Source organism: Scardinius erythrophthalmus (assembly GCF_964197995.2).
Source record: "Scardinius erythrophthalmus genome assembly, chromosome: 6".
In the NCBI taxonomy this organism is placed as follows: Eukaryota; Metazoa; Chordata; class Actinopteri; order Cypriniformes; family Leuciscidae; genus Scardinius; species Scardinius erythrophthalmus.
This window is the reverse complement of record NC_138226.1, coordinates 21,800,946-21,812,706: the sequence shown is the minus strand read 5'-3', so window position 1 is coordinate 21,812,706 and position 11,761 is coordinate 21,800,946. Positions and strand designations below refer to the sequence as shown.

General features: G+C 37.0%; 1 protein-coding gene across 5 annotated transcripts; it reads left to right on the top strand.

The window, feature by feature from the left end:
• The first annotated feature begins 796 nt into the window (after positions 1 to 796).
• On the top strand, positions 797 to 11,721 carry rbm44 (RNA binding motif protein 44). 5 transcript variants are annotated; one of them, XM_081367533.1, is made up of 18 exons: positions 797 to 1,058; positions 1,763 to 1,811; positions 2,005 to 2,111; positions 2,208 to 2,282; positions 2,365 to 2,422; positions 4,507 to 4,637; positions 4,716 to 5,674; positions 5,766 to 5,827; positions 6,456 to 6,620; positions 6,742 to 6,907; positions 6,979 to 7,019; positions 8,481 to 8,571; positions 8,672 to 8,750; positions 8,816 to 8,923; positions 9,149 to 9,219; positions 9,307 to 9,380; positions 10,463 to 10,676; positions 10,853 to 11,721. In XM_081367533.1, exons 1-18 carry the CDS (start codon positions 905 to 907, stop codon positions 11,129 to 11,131), a joined length of 2,883 nt encoding a protein of 960 aa, XP_081223659.1. In that variant the 5' UTR covers positions 797 to 904; the 3' UTR covers positions 11,132 to 11,721. The 5 variants fall into 5 exon arrangements, with proteins under 5 accessions (XP_081223659.1, XP_081223658.1, XP_081223657.1 ...); XM_081367532.1 differs by having other exon boundaries at positions 802 to 1,058; positions 8,816 to 8,950; XM_081367531.1 differs by having other exon boundaries at positions 802 to 1,058; positions 8,451 to 8,571.
• Positions 11,722 to 11,761: the final 40 nt, after the last annotated feature.

Below are 11,761 nucleotides of genomic sequence, written 5' to 3'. Positions count from 1 at the left end.
AGTTACTTTCTGTCAAAAGTTTAGGCATTTTTTGTACTGAAAAAAAATCTGTTTTTTAATAATGTTATATTATGATTAGAATCAAATGAATTTTGTCAATGGACAAAATTCATCCTCAAAATCAGATACAACACAGAACACACATAGACAGAAATTAAGTGGCACACTTTAAATTTGTAGAATTGAAAAACAGATGTTTGAAATAAATGATAAACTCTAAAGACTCTTTACTCAAATTTTCTCTTTGTAACATCCTGATCAGGTTTGATTCTCATTATAATGTAACATTATTGAAAAAAACTTTGACAAAAAGTAACTTTTATTGTTATAATTGTGATTTCATAATATGTAGATATGAATCTAACTGGAAAAACTTGTGAAAAGATTTTTTAGTTTTAAACTTTTAGTACTTTTAGAGCTCTGCAGCCATCTACTGGTTAAAGTGATTTTTTTTTTTTTTTTTTTTTTTTACTGCATTTTCCAAAATATGGGCAAAAAATCTTACACTAAACCATGTGAAATTATCCATGTTATCCCCATGAATTAAATTTAGAAATGTGGGTCTTTTATAAGGTGAATTTTACATACAAAACTGTTTTATTTTTTATTTTGATAAAAACCTATTTACTGTACCGTTAGAACTTAACCATACACAACTGTTCTGACGTTAAAATGGCTAGTCAAAATCAGCTAGGACTAGGTAATAACACAATTTGACAGTAAATTATTATTCTCCTGTCGTGCTTAATTTTACTGGCGCGCCTATTGATTAATAAGTCACGCAGCTGCGCCTAATAATTAAGAGGGCGCTTTATCTGAGGTGAACATGCGCTTAATGGCTGTTTTCGATTAATACGGGTGCAAACAAAGTCTAACGGACTTTTTCTTGAATTTGATCATTTAAATGTTCCAAATGTGGTATCCTCCACCTGTCGTCTTACCGTTCGTCTTTGAATCTTTGAGTTCCATCGCACATGAGGATCTTTCTACCACAGCCATGTGGCAAGTCATGCCCTTGCCCTTTGACCAGTATGCATATGCAGTTACCGGGATTGTTGGTAAGTTCGAGCCCAAAGAAAGAACTAACTTGTTAGCAGTAACGTTAACGTTACTAGCATTACTGTTGGACTGGGTTGGCCATTTGTGGTCTCTTTGAGAAATTTGCGTATTTTGGGTCATGGGTTTGGGTACATAACGGTCCTCTTTACCCCACAGTAAATCGCGGGTTTACCAACTTCTCCTTCTCGAATTTGTGTTCTTAATTTTAAAACCTCAAAACCCATAAAATTGTACTGATTTGGAAATGGGCAAACGTACTACAAACTGGTTGGTTGTTGTTATTTTAATTGATTATCTTAATCATAAACATGTATTTGCCTGTAGCGGCTGATAAAAGGTATCGCATATTCACAAAAAAAAAAAAAAAAAAAACTTTCGCGTCGAAAATAAGGTCGACCTCGACGACATTTTGTTCGCATATCACGCGCATCATCCTCTGAGAAGGGCGCGCTGCTCAACGGACAACTTCTTAAAATTCGGTCAATAAGTTGGACCTAACGAGAGAAGTTATGTCTTAAATGTAAACTAGTTGGACAAAATTTGCGTAATGTCAGATAGGTGCCATTAGTTGACAAATTTAGTTAATAGAAGGTTGGTCTTCGTCATTTTTATGTGGTTAGTTTATAATAGACCTAACGTTATGCATTTTGCGAACCGTTTGTGTTAATGATCTTTTTGCTGAATTTCTTACACATCTTTCAAGGCTTTCACAATGATCCATTGTATGAGGGAAGGAAGTTTCTGTTGATGAGGTAAGCAATGGTTGATCAAAGCTAAAAACAAATGCATTTGCTTTAAACATTCAATTAGAAATTTCACAGATCATATCTATCTTCAGCCTGCTTCCATTTTAAGCATTGACCTTTGAATCAATAAAATTTTAAGTAACGTTAGGCCTACCCCTTGTTACTCTGAGTCTGAGAGAGGTAATTGTGCATCTTATAGGTCACTGTATGAGCTTGTCTGGGCCAATTATTACCTGGAACTCAAAGATCCAAAGTTGCTTGGATGGTTCCAATGTTTAACAGCAGAGGACAGGAACTTAATACAACGTAGGGGCATATAAAGTATAAAATGACCATTAATAATCAAAAAAATGTATGGGCAATTTTGGAAATATATGTAAAATTGTGCTTTGTCATCATCAGAAGAGGGAGGCTATCTGCTATTTTTGAAGAAACACCCTGCACTTGAAGTAGCCAGACAGTACGTTTTTGTGAAACGTGAGTTTAGTTGGTTAAACATTTATATTTTTTGTCAGAGCAAGCGTTCTGTATAATGTGTAGAAATATCTTTCTAATTTAGCAAACACCAGAGGAAACAGTGTTCCCCCTCCAACAACTACCGGTATGTCATCAAACAGGTGAGTTTTTAATTTGAGTTTGTTTCAATTTGCTGTAGTTTGTTATTCATATGATTGTATTGCCATTCTGTTTCATGGTTCATCATGCTTTATTAATCATACATTTTATAACTTAAATATTAAAGTCGGCTTGAAATGAAAATTCACCCTATTTTCTGAATGCATGGTATTAGAGAACTCCGGTCAATTTTAACATTGAGCTCATTTTTTTGTAAATTTGGAGTGCTGTCAATACAGAGAACAATGACAAAAATCGGTGTTGCCTACACTGTGTTATCCTCTTTTTAAAATTTGCACCCTGTTGACTTCAATGGGGCAAGTTTTAAACCTGCTTTTAGCCTCTTAACATCCTTTATGTGTCATTACAAGTGCCCAGCCATGTGAGTGATTCCTTTAGAGTTAACATGGGTGAATCTGACTGCAGTAGAAGTGAAAGATATGAATAAAAATGATGTTAATTCAGACAGCGCTCATACCTGCATTTATTTTTCCTGTTTTCGGTCGAAGTCCACAGTAGTCGATTGTCGAGTTCACATATGCGTGAACTCGACAATCGACTACTGTGGACTTCGACCGAAAACATGAAGAAAATACAGGTATGTGCGCTGGCTGAATTAACATGGGTGCATGAATTAACATTTGCACCCTGAATTAACAACAGGGTGCACATTTTAAAAAGTAACACCGATTTTTGTCGTTGTTCTCTGTACTGACAGCACTCCAAATTTACAAAAAAACTTGACCGGAGTTCTCCTTTCATCTTATTGTGAATGATTAATCCATGCCTGCCATTATTTTTATTATTTGTTTTAACCTAATAATTTTAATAAAATGTCAACTGTCTTCTGGTGAAATTTAGTCCACTTAAACCCCTCCACTCGCAATCTGCCTCCATCCAATCAACAACCGATTGATAGAGCTGATGTGCATGACAATATGGATAATAGTAATATGATAATATTGATAAGACAACTATGTTAATGTTATTGCTGATAACCAATAACGGCCAATGTTAAAATGCCGAATTTTCCGAAATGAATAAAAAAAATACGTATCACTGCAAAATAAAATCAGTCATTTTAAATGTTACAAGTGAATTTACGAATCACAACGTTATAACATACTGATGAATAGATGTTCATTTTGAGATTTTATAAATAGAAATACTTTTGTAATGTTTTGAAAATTAAGTGAGCAATATATGATGACAAAGGTAATCTAAATGTAAAAAATAGGAGAATGAGCAACACAATTATCAACTGATATGAGCATATTAAAAAAAAATCTTATATCTGCCAATAATCAATATGTAAGGGTTAATGCCCGACGAGGTGTCCATTATCAGGTATTAATGGACGACGGCGAGGCGTGCGCGTCGGACGGTTGCCTCCGCCGAAGTCCATTAATACCTGACAATGGACACCTCGAAGGGCATTAACCCGCTTATACCATGGTCACTTACGAAAGAAAGAAATATTTAATCAATTAATAATACTTTAATGTGTTTTAGAGTAAAAATCATGAGGGTTTTTATTTATTAAGTCGAGCGCACTATTTAATATCTCCCGTATACAGGCGTTGCCAAGCAACGTGGCCACAGCGACCCGACCGCAGCAGTTGATCAGTGAGTTTGAGCCAGCGCAATCATTTAGAACTGTCATCAGGCAAATTGACGGGACGCCTTTCCTAGGTGTACATTATCACTTTTTAATGGACACCCTGCAGCCAATCAGAATCGAGTATTCACCCAGACCATGGTATAAGGAACCTATATATCACACATCCTAAAAGTTGCCATGAAACTGCATTGTAATGTATTGTCCGTTCAGATTTTACGGATTATTGAAAAAGAAAAATGTAGGTTGGGGACTTGGTTCTATGCATTAGTTGTTGATGATGGTGGATCATCTATATATATATATATATATATATATATATATATATATATATATATATATATATATATATATATATATATATATATATATATATATATATATATATATATATATATATATATATATATAAAATGTAATTTATTTTTTATTTAACATTTATATAACATTTATTTATTTGTGTTTTAGGTCCAGGTACCCAACATTTTATGGTGCATTTCGGTGTCAAAACTGTAGGACCAGTTGTCCATTTGGTACCAAGAAGTGTAGTCATTGTGGCATTCACATTGCAATTTCAGAGGACAAAGTCTGTATGTCAGGTAAGATGATGTTTGAGTCCTCCTGTAGACTTTTGAAACTTCATTAGCAGCTAGAGCACTAATTACTTTCTGGTTTAGAGAACGAGAAACAACTTGAGCTGCTGCCAAACAGTGTGAAAGAAGAGCTGAACGTCTCAACTGCCCAAAGTGACGTCAGAAAGCAAAATATTAATTTAGGTTGCATGCAGAGTACCCTAGACACTCAGAATGCTACACACAGACAGAGTTTTAATGATAGGAGCTCTGCTGCACATCCTCCTTCGTACAGTAAAGGAATGTGTCCCCATGCCCAGTGCCTGTCTCAGCTGTGGAAAGAAGTAGAAAACAGGGAGGACACCAAACACTTCAAGGACACAACAGCCCAGGCGAGCTTCTCCCTTGATATGGAGCTGGATAAGCAGAGTCATGTTCAGAGAAATGACTATATCCAAAAAGATCAACACCAATTGTATGCTCAAATGGAAAAAGCAGATGACCACAATCTGGATCAGGAAGGGATACCAGAATACTACAGTTTCAGTAGCACCAGCTTGGACCACACTGTATGGAGCGATGGCAGCCGAAGCACAGAGGCAGGCGACAATGATTCAATCATGGCCACCAAAGGCAGCACAGAACTGTCAGATGAGCTGTCAGACACCACTATGGCCAGTGCTACTTCTGCAAACTCCACTGATTGTTTCTCTTGTCTCAGCAATTCTTTCGATCTGGCTGATGAGTCCGGAGACAGTCACGAAGACCCGCGAAAGCAGGACTCAAGATACGAGCAACCGATGGAGGTCAATGTGGGATCTTCCGAATGTGGCACTTCAGTTTCTGTGGACCAAATAATAGATGCCTGTGGTGATTTCAGAGCCTGCTTCACATCTACATGTGCAACAGAGGTTGGTCAGATCTTCCAGGTGGAAAACGTTGCCACTGACACTGACTTGCTAGCTGTCAGCCTTGAGAAAGATACACAAACTGTGCAAATGGCCACATCTGAAAAGAACACCATTACTGAAGTCTACATGTCTGACTTGGATGTCCTCACAGAGGTATTATATATAATCGTGCGCCTAATGGAGCGCTTGGAGTTGTGATCTTTTCAAATGAGCTGTGAATAATGTGCTGATCATTTACTTCTAGGAATTCATAAAACTAAAGGAGACTGAGAAGGAGCTGAAACAGCTAAGGAGTAGAACGGCAAGGTAATGTGCTGAAAGGGTTATTAGTTCACTCAAATGAATCATGTCGTTCCAAACCCTTAAGACTTTTGTTTGTCTTCTAAAAGATATTAATGAAAAATGAGAGATATCTGTCCATCCATTAAAAGTCCATTCCACCAAAACTTTAATGCTTCAAAAACTTAATGAAATGATCAGTTTTTTTATTTTATTTATTTAACTTTTAACAGTATATTTTTACATTTAGTGGCTATTAATGTTTCTCAGTGTCATTATTGTAAATGTGTAAAATGTTGTCTGAACTGCTGTAGCAAGTTGCACAAGAGCGTTCAGACAGCTGTTATGTAATGAATGTTACTTTCTGAAATTAGAGATTATAGTGATTGCTGTATAGGATTTCCTTTTATCTTTGAAATGAACAAATTAGAAAAAAAAAATTCTCCAGAAAGACATTAAACATCCTGGGGATTTGGCTTTCTGAGACTTCAAGCGCCCCCTTGAGGAAGACAACTTTGTATTACAGTTATTAGCTTTATGAAACAGTGCTCCAGTCTCAGTCCATGCACTGCATCAAAACGTGTTTTTTTTTGTTTGTTTGTTTGTTTTTTAAGCAACATATTAAAATGTCAAGAAGTTTCATGTGTCTTCTCAGCCCTGGTCCTGGTGGTGACCACTGCAGGAGAGTCTGTGGGTGTGACTGTGCCCAGCGAGTGAGAAGATCAGAGCTGCGTCTTCTCGCTCTTCAGTTTGTCATGTGTCAACAGCACTGCTGGAGACGCTACTTCACCTCCCCACTGGGTGAAAGTGCTCATCAAGGGTAAGAGATCGCTCAAGGGTGAATTTCTGTTATGAGAATTCAATATTTTTCTTTTGAGGTATTCTATCCTAACTTTGAGGTCAGCAAGTTATTATTTTTATTTTTTTTGTATGTACCCCAGTACTGAGGCCCTGCCGGACAGCATAGCAGAAACTCTGAATGCACTACAGAAAGATTACCACGAGATGAGGAGACAGATTCTGGCAGGCACTTCTCTGGATGACCTCAGGCCCCTGTCAGTAGATTCTGAAAAGATAACTACAGGGGCAAACTACAGCCCAGCATTGGTATGACAGAATTTGAATTTGGAAATGTATTGTATCTGAGATGAGCAGTAGGTAATAAGGTCTCATTTCAGGTACTTGATGCCCATTTAGACTTATTTGACAGTCCAGGAAGGTAAGTGGTCCCGATATGTCAAATAAAAATCATTAAAACTAACCTTTACACAAAAAATACGTTTTCTGACTGCTTCCCCTGGTATGAGTTCTTTATTGGAATGCTGGAACATAGTGCTGCCACATTACACTTCACAGCCAGGACGCTGGAGGCGAGTGGTTCAGTCAATTATTTGCTAGATTTTCAAGTCAAAACCTCCCAGAAATATCTGCAAACATGTATATGTTACCGGCAAAGTGTGTAATCCGGCATTCTATAGAATGCCTAGGTAATGTATAGAATTAGGTAATGTATTTTTGCCAAAAACCATCAGGCATTCTATACTTTGCCTAGGCATTCTATACAATACCGGGATTTCACACTTGGCCGGTAACATATACATTACCATTCAAAAGTTTGGGGTCAGTAAGATGTGTGTAAAATTTATTATTTTTATTTTTATTCCAATTATTCCGCAAGGGCGCATTAAATTATCATAAGTGACAGTAAAGACATTTATAATCTTACAAAATATTCCTATTAATTTTATTATCTGAGAATCTTAAAAAAAAAAAGGCCACATCTTAAATCCTGATTTTCACAAAATTACTGTTTAACATTGATAAAACATTTTTCTTGAGCATCAAATCAGCATATTACAAGGATTTCTGATGTATCGTGTGACACAAGACTGGAGTAATGATGCTGAAAATGTAGGTTTGTATCACAGGAATAAATAACATTTTAAAATATAGTAAAATAGAAAAATGTTATTTTAAATATAGTAATATTTCACAATATTGCTCTGGGTCATGCAAAAAACCTAGGAAAAGTCATGCAATTTTTAAATAATTCCCAGGCCTGGAAAAGTTTTTGAAAAATAAACAAAACCAGAAAGATTTGGAAAAGGTATGAAAATGATTCACAAATATCTGTATATTAGAATGTTTAATTGATGATATTGGTTGAACAAATTACAATACCTAGGTTTCATCATGTTCTCTGCGTGGAGTAACGTCTTGCCTGGTTTCAGCTTATTTTGTATTAAATCACATAACTTTAATGACCAGAGTTAAGATGCTGTAGTGAATTTGAACAGATGTTTCATGGAATGGTAGGTCATGAATATTTACCTCAAAAGTCCTGGAAGTGTATTGGTAAAATGTTTTGCTGTATTTTTGAACAAATACATGCAGACTTGGTAAGAATAAGAGAATCTTTAAAAATAATTAAAAAATCTCACCAACCCCAAACTTTTGAACAGTAGTGTAGATGAATAAATGTATGAATGACACCGTTTTGATCCTGTAGTGCATTGCATTGTGGCTTTTTGTCTCCACATAATATCAGCATGTCTGCCTTTGCAGTGTTTGGTAATGTACATTACATTATTTATACACTGAATTTTGCTGTTTGATACATGTGAAAGTTAATGGCCTCATACATGTTCAGAAGTGCCAAGTATTCTATGAATCTGCGTAGTACCATTGCAAGTGGTCACAGAGTGGATGAAGAAAGTCAAGCGATGAGAGCACTGAACTCTGAAGTTTGTCAGGACACTGAAGCTGCTCCGGTAGGTCATTCACATACTTCAATTCCATTAATAATTGTACCTGAAATATGAGTCTGTTACATTTAGAATAGTCAGTACAGTGTTTGTTCTCTCTGAATAGGATGAAGCAAAATGTGATGGCAACAAGAGAGAAGTCTTTTCACACAAGAAGCTAGGAGCTTCCACTGAGACAACCCCTGGTATGAATATCAGATTGAAGAAAGATAAATAAACTGGAATCGTATTACAGTGTCTTATATGGTAGGTGCCATCAAGGATCCAAATGGCAGTGAAGCTTGGTTTGATGCAGAGGAGGAACTTGGGTCTCCAAATCAAGATGGAAAACCGGAGAAATTGATTGAAAAGAGGGAAAGTATGAACTACAAAATGAAGCACAAAGGTGTAGTAGGTTAATTGAAACTATGAGTGATAGTGATGTCTAGTGAATCTCTTTCTCCTTTCAACAACACACATTAAGATCTATACTTTGAAGTGCAGTTTGAAAACTCAAATACTGTTCTGGAAGAAAGCCTCATTGCTGTTGGCTGTTTGATTTGGTTGACTAAATGATCTTTGATAAATACATACTTTTTCACAGGGACTGATGAAGATGATTCAAGACAAAGTTCCATCTTGTGTGTTACATGCTTGCCAGACAATGTCAGCGAGGTAGGGTGCCCACAAATGTAAGCTTTTCAGTAAAGTTCATTATGGCCTCCAGAGGGCAGCAGACACCACTAAATGTTGTTTCTATAGCATGAAGTGCTGCTGTGGTTTGAGAAGTACAATGCTACGAATGTCAGTATCTCCACTTTCAGCAACAATATGAGGTAAGCATTCTCAACATGCTGAATTGATCCCACATATGCCTAAAAGCTAAGATTAAACACTGGTTCAAAGTTATAAAATGGCAATCAATACCAACATCATTATTAAATTGAACATTTACTGCATTTTAATTTCTCTAGACACTATTTAACAGAATCTCAGTAAATGTTATCAACTTGTATCAGTGTAAATAAGTACTGAACACTCTCATAAGGTTTCTAGCAGGAAAACCGGTGTACATTTCTAATTGAACTAGTATGATTACTAGGGCTGGGTAAAAAATATCGATTTCTCGATTTTAATCGATTCTTATTTTTACGAAACGATATCGATTCTTAAATCCCAATAATCGATTAGTCATCCTGTTTTCAGTTGATGAATTAATGAAACATTGTTGCGCGCATCCCATCCAATAAATTGCAATAATCTTTGTGCTTTGTTATTATTGATATGAAACAAAGTCTCAGATTTCAAATTACGTCCATTTTCTTACGAAATTCAAAAACATAATTACCATTTTGGCGCTGTGGCCTGAGATCGCTCTGGCGCAGCTCAGCTCTAGAGAAGCAGCAGCGCGGAGCGCACATGACCTTCTCTTCCGCCTTAATAATACCAGTTACAGCGCGAAATAAACATGAATGAGCATCTGAAAGTGTGTTAAAAGGTAGAGTACAACTTATCGAAGTCCGTATCATGTCACATGGAATCGCTCAATCAGTGTTTCAACCGTGGAAAGACGTTAGTAAACAATGTCATGTAACATCACATTTATTGTAATCGAAATCGAATCGAATCACAAGCTTGTGAATCGGAATCGAATTGTGAAATCTGTGTCAATACCCAGCCCTAATGATTACTCATAATGTCACTGTACCCGTGCAATGACAAGAACTTACAGCTCTGCACCCAAACTGTGATGGTTATAGTTTTTAAACTGGCAGTATTATACTTTAAATCACAATTTTTTATTTTTGTATCAATCTTTATAGACTTTGTAGTAATGCTGAGTGCTTGTAGTTCCAGACTTCCAAGCATCGTTAGAGATTATAATTAATGAGCTGCAATCTTGTCTGTGCTTATGCAGGGCAGCTATTGTTTATCTCAAAAGCTCCAGCGACGCCAAGGCAGCAGTTGAAGATCTAAATGGTCGCTCCCTCCAAGGTCAGACTGTCCAGGTGGTGCAACTCTGTCGGCCTGCTTTAGCTGAGCCTACACTGAGCGATCCGTCTCACAGCACCTCAGAAACTGCTGGGGATGGACTGGGAACAAAGGGCGTAACCTACAGTCCATCACATGGAGTAAGTATGAAGTGACAAGCATTTTAGAAAGTTTGCTTTGTCCAGAACTAGTTAGATTTCAGTCACTGTAAAGGATTTTAATACCGTTTTTTTTTAATTATTGCTAATACCAGACCACTTTTGATTTTCTGTTCCAAACCCTTGATATATCTGTCATGCGTATGTTTTTGACTCAGGGGCCGCGTTGTAGTGTGGACAGGTTGACCAATGTGTGCGACTCGCCTACAGCCTCTGGTACATGTGTGCCACAGCACTACGCCACAATGGGAAGCTTTGACACAATCATGGCCCGGATGTCGGAGCGCCACCCAAACATAGGCCGCCAAAGGATCGTGGATGCCCTGCTGGAACTGCGGGCCAAGCATCAGGGCTTCCTCAGTGGCCTTCCATTGAGATCTATAGTGGATATGACCTCTGAGCTTCTCACACAGGCCTCTACCCCCACGTGTATTTGAGTTTGTGCTGTTTTAATCAGTGGTTCGTTCCCTGACCAGTATGGTTGGATTTCACTTGTCAGTTCCATTTTTGCAGCAAAGTTTTGTTATGTATAAACATTTCGTTGTAATCTGTTGTTCCCAACACCTCCTCTGAGTTGAATGCTGATCCTGGAAGTGGAGGAATTAATAAGAGTTTTTGAATTTCAGGTTTTTCAGGTTTTTAGCTCTGCTAATACCAGTTATGATAACTGCATATATAAGTTTCCTTGTGTTTCTTAAATAAAACTGTTTTCCTGTGCATTCTTTAATGGTTTGATTAGTGCAAAAACCAAGACACTATTTAAGTTTGAACATTTTAAGCCAGGTGTGCAAGGCCCTTTAGCAATGTAACAATGGCCAGTGGTGAAGAAACCCTTTTTATCACTCCTGTCAGCTCGGGTAAACCCAGAACAACCTTGTATTCTTTGAGCTACCTAATACTACTTCAACAGCTCTCACTGTAGAACAGGTGGCCATGTAATTAGTGAGGGTCACATGATTGCTGACTCCACTGGATGAAGTTTCCAAGCCAGATCTGACTTTGGTGTTTAATGTACTACTGACATGACATAAAAATATTTATAAAATGCTCAAACTAATTTCATAAGG